Here is a 12,745-nt window from a genome sequence, read left to right as displayed (position 1 = left end):
AGTAACTTACTTCATGATTGTTGAGCAACAGTTCCTTTTCAAAATATTCAATATTTTATTTTAAAATTATTTCTATTTCCAGACATAAATTATCAAACTTTTATACATATAAATATTTTGAATTTGATTAATGTACTGTTAATTAGTTCTTCAAACAACATTTTCATTAAACCATTATACAATATTATATTGGTTTAAACTACTACCTACGCTTGCTGATTACCAATGCTATTATGTCTTTGAATGAAAAAAATGCTTCAGAACTTGAATTTCAACATGTTCATGACGTGCGTACATATAAATACATTTGTTATATATTTAACCCTTTCACTGTTCCAGACATACTATAACATCCAAAACATTTATATTATTCACTGCTCTAGACATACTATTATATTCCTGTATTTTATAATATTATCATTTGCCGGTAACTGTATAACTTCAGGAAACTCGCATTTTTTTAACTTTGAATAATTAAATCATAAACATATATCTCAAAGTTAAAATTAAAAAATTATATTTTATGTAGGCAGCATACACAGATATTAAAGAGTATAAATAGTGTTGCAGTGAAAAGGTAAATATTAGTGATGTTACAAAGTACAATGATTTTTTAATGATAATTTAATTTAAATATCAATTTCAATTTACAATATGCTAATGCCAGGTTGTATGAAAAAAACATTAATTTAACATTTCAATAAATTTTAAAGGGCCAATCATGGGCCAATAAATTATGTTTAAGGGACCAGTAACTCATTATTAATTCGTTAAATATTAATTATATTAAATATTAATTCACCATAAGTGTTCTAGTATTGATAGACATTTTCTGATATTACTAAATTATTAGAATGAATATAAAAAGAGATATTTACTCATGAGTCCTATAATTATGGCATTTAAATTTTAAATATATTTTACTTTGAATAATGAGTATATTCCTTGTGATTTAATTTTTGATCTTTTTGGTTTTTATAGGTTTATGAAAACATAGCATCACATTTTAGTGAAACTCGACAGAAACCTTGGCCGAATGTTGTTAAGTTTTTAAACAAATCTAAACCTGGTTCAATTGTCTTAGATGTTGGTTGCGGAAATGCTAAATATTTTACTAATACTTCTGATATATTCCAGGTATAGTATAAATAATAATATTCTTAAATTATTCTATTATTTACATTAAATGTAATCATTTATAGTTAGGTTGTGATCGAAGTACTCAATTAGCTCAAATATGCAAAAATCGTAACCATCAAGTATTTAACTGTGATTGTCTTCAATTACCAATACGTTCGAATTGCGTGGATTTGTGTATTAGTATAGCAGTTCTCCATCATTTGGCCACAAGCGATCGACGTTTAAAAGCTTTAAAGGAAATTAACAGGGTACTAGCAGTCGGAGGCCAAGCACTTGTATATGTGTGGGCTAAAGAACAATGCAGAAATCAAAACTTATCTACTTATTTAAAACAGAGCAAGATTAATAAACCTAAAGCTGTGTCAACACCTGAAGTAACTAAAGAATTTTGTGTGGAATCAATTGACATTAATCTACCAATACATACAAACCGTTCCAATTTTGTACATAATGACTTGCTAGTTCCATGGAAGTTGAATCAAAAGAAAGAACAAGAAAATGAATCTAAAACACATCTAAGATATTATCATGTATTTGAAGAATCTGAATTGAAATTATTGTGTGAACAAATTGATAACTGTAAAGTGATTGATTATTATTACGATCAGGGTAACTGGTGTGTAATATTTGAAAAAATTACAATTTAGTACTTGTATATTGTTATTATTTCTAGTACCATTGATCTACCATATTTATTGACAAAATTATTAATACTCAGTTAACTTATAATATATTTTTAAATAATGGTAGGAATATAAGTGTATTAATAATACAATAGATACCGTTGATTAAAATTAAAAAGTGTTCTTAAGCTTCTACATTAGCTATAAAGTATACCAGGTGATTCTTTTATCATTGAATATTTATTATTTTAAAAAGTATAAATGTTTTATAGGCTATATATTTTTTTTTAGTCTTGAAATATATATATGTTATTTCTTTAGTAAGCATAATATTTAACAATTACATTTTGTTTTTGTTTAAAATGTTAATGAATACATTTAAAAAATGATTTAAAGTACCTATATAAATTGAGATGACTGACGTAATTTTGACTGTGATTAGCGATTAATTTCTATCAATGATACGTATTCACATCTTCCTCATAATATAAGGAACACTTCTATTACTATTTCATACAATTTATTGTAGTTGTACATAATTTATAGCGTGTATGGATAAATATAGTTTTCTAAAATCTAAATAAAATATTTGTATGATCGTTGACTTACATACAGTATTTATTAAAAATAATTTTGTTTGCTCTCAATACTTGAACAATATACGAGTATATACTGAAAGTTTGGTTTGAGAACCTAGAGTAATAAAAATTCTATGATAGTGAAATATTATTTTGGGAAAAAAACAAATTTAAAAAAGTGACTCCCTACTATATTGTACAGAGGCGTACAATATAAACTATAAAGTTTCAATTGCCCTGTTATTTTGAGAATTTCAATTTTGAAAACTGAACCTAAGATTGCAAGTTACAACTCAGTTATAGGCACCTTGATATACTGTACATAAATATCATAAGCATAACATTAACCTAATTCCTCTAGCTACCACTCTCTTGATAAAACAATAAACAGTGTGTTATCGTTAATTGAGAACATTCAATATCTTTGAGTAGGGAAACGCAATTTGAATTCTGTTTTCTATTTGGTTGTTATGACATAAAAATATATTTTTTGTTGGTCTATGAATTTTTTTTAACTTAATTACACTTGCGCATGCGCAATACAACTTTTTTTTCTTAGATGACAACCACCTATTTCAACTAGTAAATTTGTTTTGCCATTTTTTTAATGTATTTTGGTAGTTGAACCAACTTTCTAAGTCCAAAATTAACCAAGTTACAGCCAATCAAAATACACGCAATTTTCAGTTTTTTTCATTGTAATTCTGAAAATAATTGTTCTAAAATTTTTTAAGATTAACATTTTCATAACTATTAATTTAGACGATATTTAAACATTAGGTATTATAATTTTCACTTTAATTTGTGAACTATGAATAATCCTAAAAATGTCATAACTTCGCTCACAAGTTTTGAAGATAATTTCAAAGTTGATCGTAAACTGTGTCATCACTTAGTTTCAATTTATTTTTATTTTTTTTATTCTAGTACGAGTAATTTTGGTGTTTTTTCAGCATACAAATGTTTTTGTCTACCTAAACATAGGTATTAAGTTGTATAATTAAGTACAATTTAGTTGCAAGTTGCAGGTAATGTTGTTTCAATAAAAGCTCTTAGCTAAATAATATATAGAAAACAAGGTATTAACAACTAGTGAATTTGTCAAACTGTAGACAGTGTGAATGTGATACTAACTTTCAATACCTACCTTGAAAATCCTGACCTAACCATTGCGTTAAGAGTTATACAATCCTCAATAACTTAATCTATTAGAATATACTGTTCATATGAAAATAATAGTGACTTGAACTGAACTAAGGTGCTTTGTGACCGCCGTACATTTAGTTAAAAACTATTTATTTTAATTCTAACAGTACGTCGCAATGCAATGAGTTAAGGATTACAATTTTTTTCATGGAGAATGTATATTTACCGTACAATGAAAACCCTAATACTTATAATATAAATACCTAACCATTTCCCGTGGTTAAATATTATGAATGTATTCATAATGCATGTAAATTATTATACGGAATCTCTTAGAATCAACCTAATATGTTATATCTTAATAATCTGATTATGTACTTTATTGTTTACATAGTTTATTTTAAGTAAGCATAAATTCTTAACCTTCAGCAGGTCGCGCAGATTATGAGTACTTATTCCATCGCACAGGGTAAAAATTTCCTTTGAACTAATATATTTTTCTTTCACATTTATTTATTTTAAATTTAATATTTTCGTTAGTATATAACAATAAAAGAATACTAGATGTAATAAATACTATTAATTTTACATTTGTTTTATTTTTTTACTTATTAGACAAATAAATGATATATTATTTTAAACTAGTTAAAAAATTATTAACATTATTTTTATAATATATAACATATAAATAGAATCTAAATAAAATCCCACCACACTTATACCAAACTAAATAATAATAAAACTTAGTTGAGAATTAGTGGGATAATAAATTACCCCGCGCAACCTACTGAAGGTTAATAAAGACTATTCCACAATAAAGTCCTGTTTGTTTAACATTATCAATTAATTTATTAATGCATTAAAGTCATGACTATTTATGTTAAAATCAAGTTTTGCATTTGATTTATTAGCTACATAATTTTTTTTAAGATACATAATATAAATTTAAGTTATATATAAACTAAAATAAGTTTTACTTGTTTTTTAAAATAAAAAAATTAAATATAAATCATAACATAACTTTTAAATTGATTGATTACAAAAAGTCATTTAATCTTTTAATTGTATTACATACTTACATAAAATGAGATAAAAAAATTTAAATATAAGAAAAATACCTAAATAAAAGTAATTGTAGTTTTAGCTTGATTCACCTGCCACACATTAAGCATTTCATATTCTTCAATACAATCATCAACTTGTGATGTGTTGAATCCTTTACTCGTACAATATTCTCTAATGTCAGACATTTTGACAACAGTTCGTCCTCCAGCTAATTCTCTTATTACGTTGAATATACGGTCCACAACACTTTGAGGTCTAAAAACAAATTCATTATTTTATCAAAATTTCAGGGTAAAATTATTTGTTGTTAATATACCTTCCAGTTTTTTCATCAGTTTGCATTAAAGACATTTTAGACATTTCTAAAAGTCTCATAGCTTCAACTACATCCTCACGTTCCACCAAATCTGATAATCTAAGCTTTGCTAAAGCTGTAGATATTCTAAGTATAGCCAAAAGATTTCTTGCCGAGGTAAATGTTGTATCTCCGTTGTTACGTGAATCTTTACGCAAGTCGACATATGAATCGACAAGAAATTCTGTAAGCTCTACAGGAACAGTAGGAGTCTTCTTCTTACACAAATCAATGTAACGACGCATTAAGCTCATATCTAATGCTTGTACTTCAGATGGCGGTTGACAACTATGTTTATGAACATATGTTATATGTTGAGCCAACCTAATGAAAGTACAATTTATTAATGTAATTTATAATAATAATTATTATTATTAATTCGATGGGTATAATGGGATTTTATGGGTAATATTACTTAAGATCATTTTCACGATTGGGCTTGTCTTGAATCAACCACAACAAATCAAAACGAGAAAGCAAAGCTGCTGGAAGTTGGATATTGGCTTCAATTGAACGTTTAGGATCATATCTTCCATAAGCAGGATTGGCTGCAGCCAATATACTCACACGCGCATTCAAACGTGTCATTATTCCAGCCTATTTAAAATTAAATTAAATCAACAATATAAATATTATACAAATTGATTTTTTGAAAAATATACTTTGGCAATTGAGATGGTTTGTTGTTCCATCACTTCATGAATAGCAGTTCGATCAGATTCTGCCATTTTGTCAAATTCATCAATGCAACATACACCTTGGTCAGCTAATACAAGAGCACCACCTTCTAGGACCATTTCGTTGGTTAAAGGATCCTTCATCACAGCGGCAGTGAGACCTACACCTGAAGAACCTCGACCAGTAGTATACTGACTACGACGAGCAAGACGTTCAATATAGGAAAGCAATTGAGATTTTGCTACACCAGGGTCTCCCATCAAACAAATATTAATGCTTCCTAATAAGTGAAGAATCAAAATTAATTAGTATTATAATGATACAAGATATGTTTTTTAAAATGTATAGCTCTGTTTTATTACACACATATTTTATGAATTATTTTTATTTATTTGATTCAAAATATTTTATACATGATTGATTTTTTATATTTTAGCCCCCCCCTCCAAATTTAAAACTCAATTTTCACTTATGTATACTATGTTAGTTTAAAATGAGAATAGTTCTAGGTAAATAATAATTCAATTGACTTTGGTAAAAGTAATATAAATTATATATGTTAATTCAGAAAAAGTTAAATAATAAGTAGTTAGAATAAATATTTATTATTTAAGATCATGTGGCACTCGCCTGTATCCAACTTCTTACAAGTGCGTAACATAGACATTTAATGTTTAGCAGATCACGTTGAGCTCTGTTAGTTTAAAAATTAGATTGAATTTACCTCATATAAAGTTTAAAAGTAAGATTATTATCTAGGTAGTGTCATAAGCATTTATTATATTTTAATTTTAAAGCGAGTTATGAATATTTTAAAATTGTAAATTGTTTGTACATCTTAAAACACTCATATTAAAATAAAAATCCTATAACATTGCCTAGAAATCTCACCTTTAAATTGTTTAAGATGTCAATTCAAGGACATGTAATCAATATCAGTAAAAATAACCAATTTAATTATATATTCAATAATATATGATAAAATTAATACTATTAAGACAACAAATTTTTACCTCTAATTTTCATCCCATCAGGTGCTCTGTCTACACCACCAACTAAAAGTAATAACAAGGCTTTTTTTACGTCTTCATGGCCATATATTTCTGGTGCCAAACTTGCAGCTAATTTTGTATAAAAGTCATCACCAGCCAATTCTAAAACTTCTTCTTCAGATAGTTCACCTTCTCCAAGTTTTTCTTCATTTAGTTTATTTAAACATTCAATATTCTAAAATCCATAATAAAAACAGTTGATTTAGTTAATAGTTGTTACATAAATAATATCATTCTATATTAATATTAAATTTTATTATAAATACAAATATATTTGTATCTGTAATATTAGACATTTAATATTTTAAATTATTAATGGCATAGTTGTAAATAATAAAATGGCGGTGTAAATAGTTGTACCTATATAAAAATTTAATTAAATTACATTTTTGATAGTATTATTTATTTTTACTACTAATTGTTCAATAATTTATTCTTTATAATCAGAGATCAAATTATATTTACAGAAAGGTGCTAAATGTGATGCAAATATGCATAATATGATGAATTTAGTAAAGTATGTTCCTATATTCACAAAAAAATTCAAAATATGCAGTATATGCATTAAACATTTTTACCATAATAAAAGAAAAGTTTAAAATTTTTTTTTTTAATCCAAGCACAGAGTATTAATACATAATACGAGTAAACTGTATTGTTAAATAATTTAATTATCTCTGTAATACTATAAATGAAAATTTTTTATCAAAAAATAATATATTATTTATTTATTTTATTATATTTAGTTCAGTGGGTTCAAACAGAGATCCATCATAATCCAACATCCGTGGTAGTAACCATGTTGTTATTTTTTTTTTTCTATTCTTTGAGTAACATAGTTGTTATAAATATAGAGTTACATAAAACTATGTTTATAAACATAAAATGTGTATAATATATTTTGATCATAATGATTTCTGTGACTATTTGGAACTAATTTTTGATCAACATATTAATCCTCACTTTTATTTAAATAATGACCAAGAAAAAAAATAAAAAGTTATTATTTTTATTAAGTGTTTAAAATATATAAATTATATGTTTAATAAGTAAATATTCCTTAACCTCTCAAATATGCAAAATAAAATGTTGTCTATGAAATCAAACTGATTTCATAGACAACATTTCAAACCCTCATAGTTGTGCATGTACACTCAGTATGGATATGAAAATTCATACGATTCTGGTCTCTATTTATTATATAAAAAAAAACCAGGAAATTAATAAAATATAATATTACTCAAGGTATAACTTTATACAGATAAACAAAAGAATTCAATTTTATAATAACTTAACCCATACAGTAAACTTTTAAATAAAGTAAATTTGTTAATTGATTTAAACTAAAAAGAAGTTTATAATAATTAATAACATATTAACTAAGAAATTATGATAACTGATAATAATTAATTATATACTGATATAATTATTTATAAATTTCTTACCTATATTTTTTTTAAAATAATTTTGAATTTTTCATATTAACAATTTATTTTAAAATATTGCTTTTAACTTTAAGAGATTAAAAATTATATCAAATGTAACAAGATTACAATTGTTTTATTAAAATTTTAAAGATTTATAATTTAGGTTACTCACATGGGCTTCAAGAAAAGTATCAGATAATAAACCTTGCTGAATTTGTCGGAATCCAGAACGAACCAAAGGTAAAAATATACCAGTTACTGATATGTGATCCCCTGGTACTGCTTGTCGTGTAGCTTCACCTCTACATAACACAGTTAGTGAACGTGGAATATTACCTATTGGAACTTGATCACTCTAAATAAAACCATAAAATATATTTAACCTATATAATATTACATCTATATTTTAATAAACTTTAATTTACTAGTTCTTGAATTTTGAGTTCTTGAAACTTTATGAATTTAGATCCTCGAGTTTGTAAGTACAAGCGACTACCTGGTTTATTTGCTGAACATTCTGCACTTGGACAGAATTCTAAAGGTTTGAAAGTCAGTGAATTTACCTATTTAACGTAATAGAATCAATATTTAAAGTAGAAAAGTTAAAATTAAAATGTAAATACATACTGGTTGATATGTTTCCCCACCACACAGATCACAAGAGTAAGTAGCAACTACAACCATAGGTTTCACTTCTGTACTTCTCATAACTATTCCACGCACAGATATTAATCTACCAATGCTATTAGCTTTCACATCACGTATAGGTAATTCTTTTTTAGTGCTTAGATCTTTAAAGTATATTTCACTAAAACATAACAAAACAAAAAGATAAAATAATATTTTTGATAATACTGACATCATTATCTTACAATCTTCGCATTAGCTCTGGAGGATATCTATTTGTAGGAGCAACATTCTCATCAGCTTGTATCATCCGTTGTCTTTGCTGTGCTAATATTCTGTGTTGAATATAAACATCCAAAGCATCTTTGTTTTCAGGCTTGAATAAAAAGAAATGGATAAGTTAACGATTCTTTAAGAAATAATTCATGACTGAGTAGTTATTAGTTTACTTACTTCATGATCTTTGTAACTTGGCAATAGATCTTGCACAACATCAGCTATCATGGAAGAGTACCGACGACAATTGGCAGACACAGCATCGGCCAACGAGTTGTCAAAGTGATCTAAATCGTCAAGTTCAATGTGCAAAGAAACCTGTAAAATAATCAAGATCATTATGACACATAATGTTGCGACGCTAATCAGTTCACTTACCTGTTCACGATGAGCGAGTTTGGCCAACTGTACAGCATACTTGGCATGATTCTGGTTATTCGAGTCTAACGTCTCGTAGTTTTGCAGGAATTCCGTGAGTTTCGCTGCAAATAAGACGGGGAATATTAGGTATATCGCACGCAGAAGTAGGTAAAAAAAATTATCTTAAAAAATAGAAAACGAAAGGATATTTTTTTTACCTTTATCGGCTTCGTAATCCCTGAAGCCAGCTTTAGCCATGATTTCGAACGTCAGCTGTAAATTATTGTAAAATGTGTAATACTAGTATTGACTGTTCGATTTGAAAAAGACTGACAAAAATTGTAACGTTATTTCTAGCAAGTATTGACTTGTGAATCGAAGAAGAAAATCGGCGGCAAGCGCGTTGCCACTCGCAGTGTCGGAACTCGGGATTTGGGAAGTCGGAAGTTGGATAACCAAAGGCAGATAACGGATAAAACACGCACAGTGATTGGCTGTGGTAGAGTGGAACACCAGTGGATCTACAAGTGCTTTGTGGGTAAACAAAAAATTGGCGGGAAACTTGCCGCAGCTGATTAGTGTATTCGAGCCGACATGTTTCACCTTGGCGGCATCACCATGGCAGCTGCATGCTTCAGCAAACAACGACCAGTGTGGTGTCCGAATCGATGTGATAACCATGACCAAGTCCACACTTTGGTCAAATTAAGTTAGCAACACTGTTTTATTCAAAATTCGCGGGGAATCACATAATAATATAAATTAATATTATTAAAACGGCAAGACGTCGTAACTCGTAAGGGTACGCCTAACCCACGGGCTAAGTATATCTTAGTCAGTGGCCTAACCTATTCAGTCGCTCTGCTGTACAACAGTCACTATTACAAGTGGATCACTGTAATAGATGGTGTTAAGTTTGAATTCAATGATATAAAATCATTGTATACCTACGAAAGACGATTCTGAGCGAAGACGGTCTGTCCGCCTATAATATTAGTTATTACTAAGTATATATGATATATTTTATAGATTTTTCGGTTACAGCTTATGAACTATTTATGAAAATCTTTGTTTTAAATTTTCAATTCTTAGCTATAAAAGTTGAACATTTTAGAAACTAAGTAATTTGTAAATTTTCAAATCGATAATTTTGAAAAATTTAAACTATAAATAGGTAGGTATTTATAAAAAAAATCGTGCGATTGGATCTTTATTATTTCTCAACTACTATTATAACTACGTATTAGGAACCTTGTACTCATTACATTTTTGACTATATCCGAGTTAGGTCCGGGATTGTTTTAGATAGCTACTACATCTGTTGGCGGTTTTTTTTACCATTGAAAAAAATTGAGTTTTAAATGTTTTTACAAGCGGAATAAGTTTTATTTAGGTAGCCAGAGTAGCTAATACGACTTTGAAATGCAGACACTGTATTTTAGTTTATAGGTATAATCTATTTATACATTAATTTAAAAGTAAACATTGAGTGTTCTGTGTTCTGTTACTGTGTACTGTACTCATTTTGTGTGACCGTCGTAGTGACTTACTCGTTAATACTTACCTACTGCTTAGTGCTTTGTACACTTACACATACACTGTATTAAACATGCACAAATAATCGTGTTCAATACTAGGATGACCGTTATATATTTCCACGTTTTATCTTTTTAAATTCCATTCATCAACGTACACTCGCTTAGTTAAATTATTAGTTCCGAATTTTAATTACATTTTTAATTATTATTATGTAGGTACCTATATTGGCGTATTACTGTATTATTCAGTATTCTGCAAACAGTTTTGTTATTTATTTAAGTTGTATTGTTTTACAAAAGATGTGTTGTTTATTTTATTTTTTGTCCTGTTGTTTATTATACACTATTAATTTTTTGTTTTAGTTTAATAAATGCAATTATATCAAAAACATACAAGATATTATTATGTTTATTGTTTAATACAAGTTTGACCAGTGGCGGTTTTTACATGCGATTTTACATGAGGCGGAAAAATATTAAATAGTAAATACTAAATACCTACACTATTACTCTACACAAGAACCAAATATTATGTTAATGCATTCTTTAAAGTTTAAATGGTATGGGTTATCAAAATGGAGCTGAAAGATAAGCCAGTTACAAATAAAAATTATTTAGTGCTATAGAGTCAATAAGCAACAGCGCGCAGCCCCCCCTCCCCCAAACCTGCATACAATGTGTACGTACACGGTGGCCGACGGGCTGCTGCCAATGCTTATAATAAATATTGTTGAGCGGTTGATTTTAGTCGCCTCTGGCGGCGGTCTGCGCATGCGTTATTCACACTATTTTACGAGGTTACACATGTGTGCGTAGACGCACCTCGCATGCACAAACTTAGGCAACGGCGGCTACCGCCTCTGTCGATCTCGGCGCTTTAGCGGTTGCGGCGCCGGGCGCAATATTAAATGGAAACGGCTATAATAGCTCATGAGTTACGTTACAGTGACGCGCAGCCATTCTCGCGTTTGTAAGTACAACTGTACAAGTTCTGTACAAAAAAATAATATTCAATATTACTGTTTATTAAACTTAAATTCTAAATCATTTAATGTCTGAATTATAAAAATTAAAATTCAAAATTCAAAATAATACAAAATTTAAAGAAACAAATATTTTTTATTTTCCTGAAAATTACAAATGAGGCGGCGCCTCACTTGCCTCACCCCCACAACCGCCACTGCAAGTTTCATGATTTATTTTACGTATGGTTTTCTGTTATGAATGAAATAAGTAATAGTTTTTTTTCAAAATAAAACCATTTAAAATTTTAGGTATAGATTTATAGTCAATAGTCATATAGGAATAGCGGAATAAGTTAGATAGGTTGGTAGGTAAAAAGAAAAAAAATAATATTTATCCTACATTTGAACACTCCATAAAAATGTTAAAGGAGGTAAGAAATTTGGTACGTAAGATTTATTTGAAAATTGAATAAAAATTACACCTAAAAATGTTTTTTCCAAAATTTACCAATTTACTGAATTTTATGTAAATTTACCGATTTTTTTATTTTATTGGGAAATTCCATTCTCTATTTAAAGGTAGAAAAACTTTTAAGGAATCTTGAATTTTAAAATCTTAGATATAAAAAGACAATTTTGATGAATTTCTAACTTGAAATAATTTGTAAAATTTCGTGATTTTGACAAATTGTCAAAATTCTGACTCCAGACGCTTATAAAAAATGACTGTAAATTTATGCTCAAAATTAAAGACGCAATGACGCACAAAAAAAATTTTAAAAAAACCACATTATTGTAAAATGTTAAGCTTAATTATCTTATAGGTGATGTAGTTTTTGTTACTCTTACCAATTTTCCTAATATTATATTAGATTCTGAACGAAGTGATGAATGTATTGATTTTACAATGATGTG

The 12,745-nt window shown here is 27.9% G+C and overlaps 2 protein-coding genes across 2 annotated transcripts; one reads left to right on the top strand and one right to left on the bottom strand.

Moving 5' to 3' along the window:
• Nucleotides 1-1,795, top strand: LOC100168657 (alkylated DNA repair protein alkB homolog 8). Its single transcript, XM_001952544.5, has 3 exons — nt 1-287; nt 982-1,137; nt 1,203-1,795. The coding sequence occupies exons 1-3, from the start codon at nt 234-236 to the stop codon at nt 1,785-1,787; spliced, it is 795 nt and encodes a 264-aa protein (XP_001952579.3). The 5' UTR covers nt 1-233; the 3' UTR covers nt 1,788-1,795.
• A 2,266-nt stretch (nt 1,796-4,061) lies between these two features.
• Nucleotides 4,062-9,817, bottom strand: LOC100161111 (DNA replication licensing factor Mcm7). The gene is made up of 12 exons (XM_001952308.5): nt 9,546-9,817; nt 9,346-9,449; nt 9,145-9,285; nt 8,937-9,067; nt 8,692-8,872; nt 8,490-8,627; nt 8,237-8,419; nt 6,599-6,812; nt 5,570-5,865; nt 5,323-5,504; nt 4,869-5,231; nt 4,062-4,807 (listed from the first exon to the last, which is right to left on the bottom strand). The coding sequence occupies exons 1-12, from the start codon at nt 9,583-9,585 to the stop codon at nt 4,606-4,608; spliced, it is 2,175 nt and encodes a 724-aa protein (XP_001952343.2). The 5' UTR covers nt 9,586-9,817; the 3' UTR covers nt 4,062-4,605.
• Nucleotides 9,818-12,745: the final 2,928 nt, after the last annotated feature.

Source organism: Acyrthosiphon pisum, chromosome A2, assembly GCF_005508785.2.
Source record: "Acyrthosiphon pisum isolate AL4f chromosome A2, pea_aphid_22Mar2018_4r6ur, whole genome shotgun sequence".
Lineage (NCBI taxonomy): Eukaryota > Metazoa > Arthropoda > Insecta > Hemiptera > Aphididae > Acyrthosiphon > Acyrthosiphon pisum.
The sequence above is the reverse complement of the archived record's forward strand: the minus strand, read 5'-3'. Positions and strand labels throughout refer to the sequence as shown.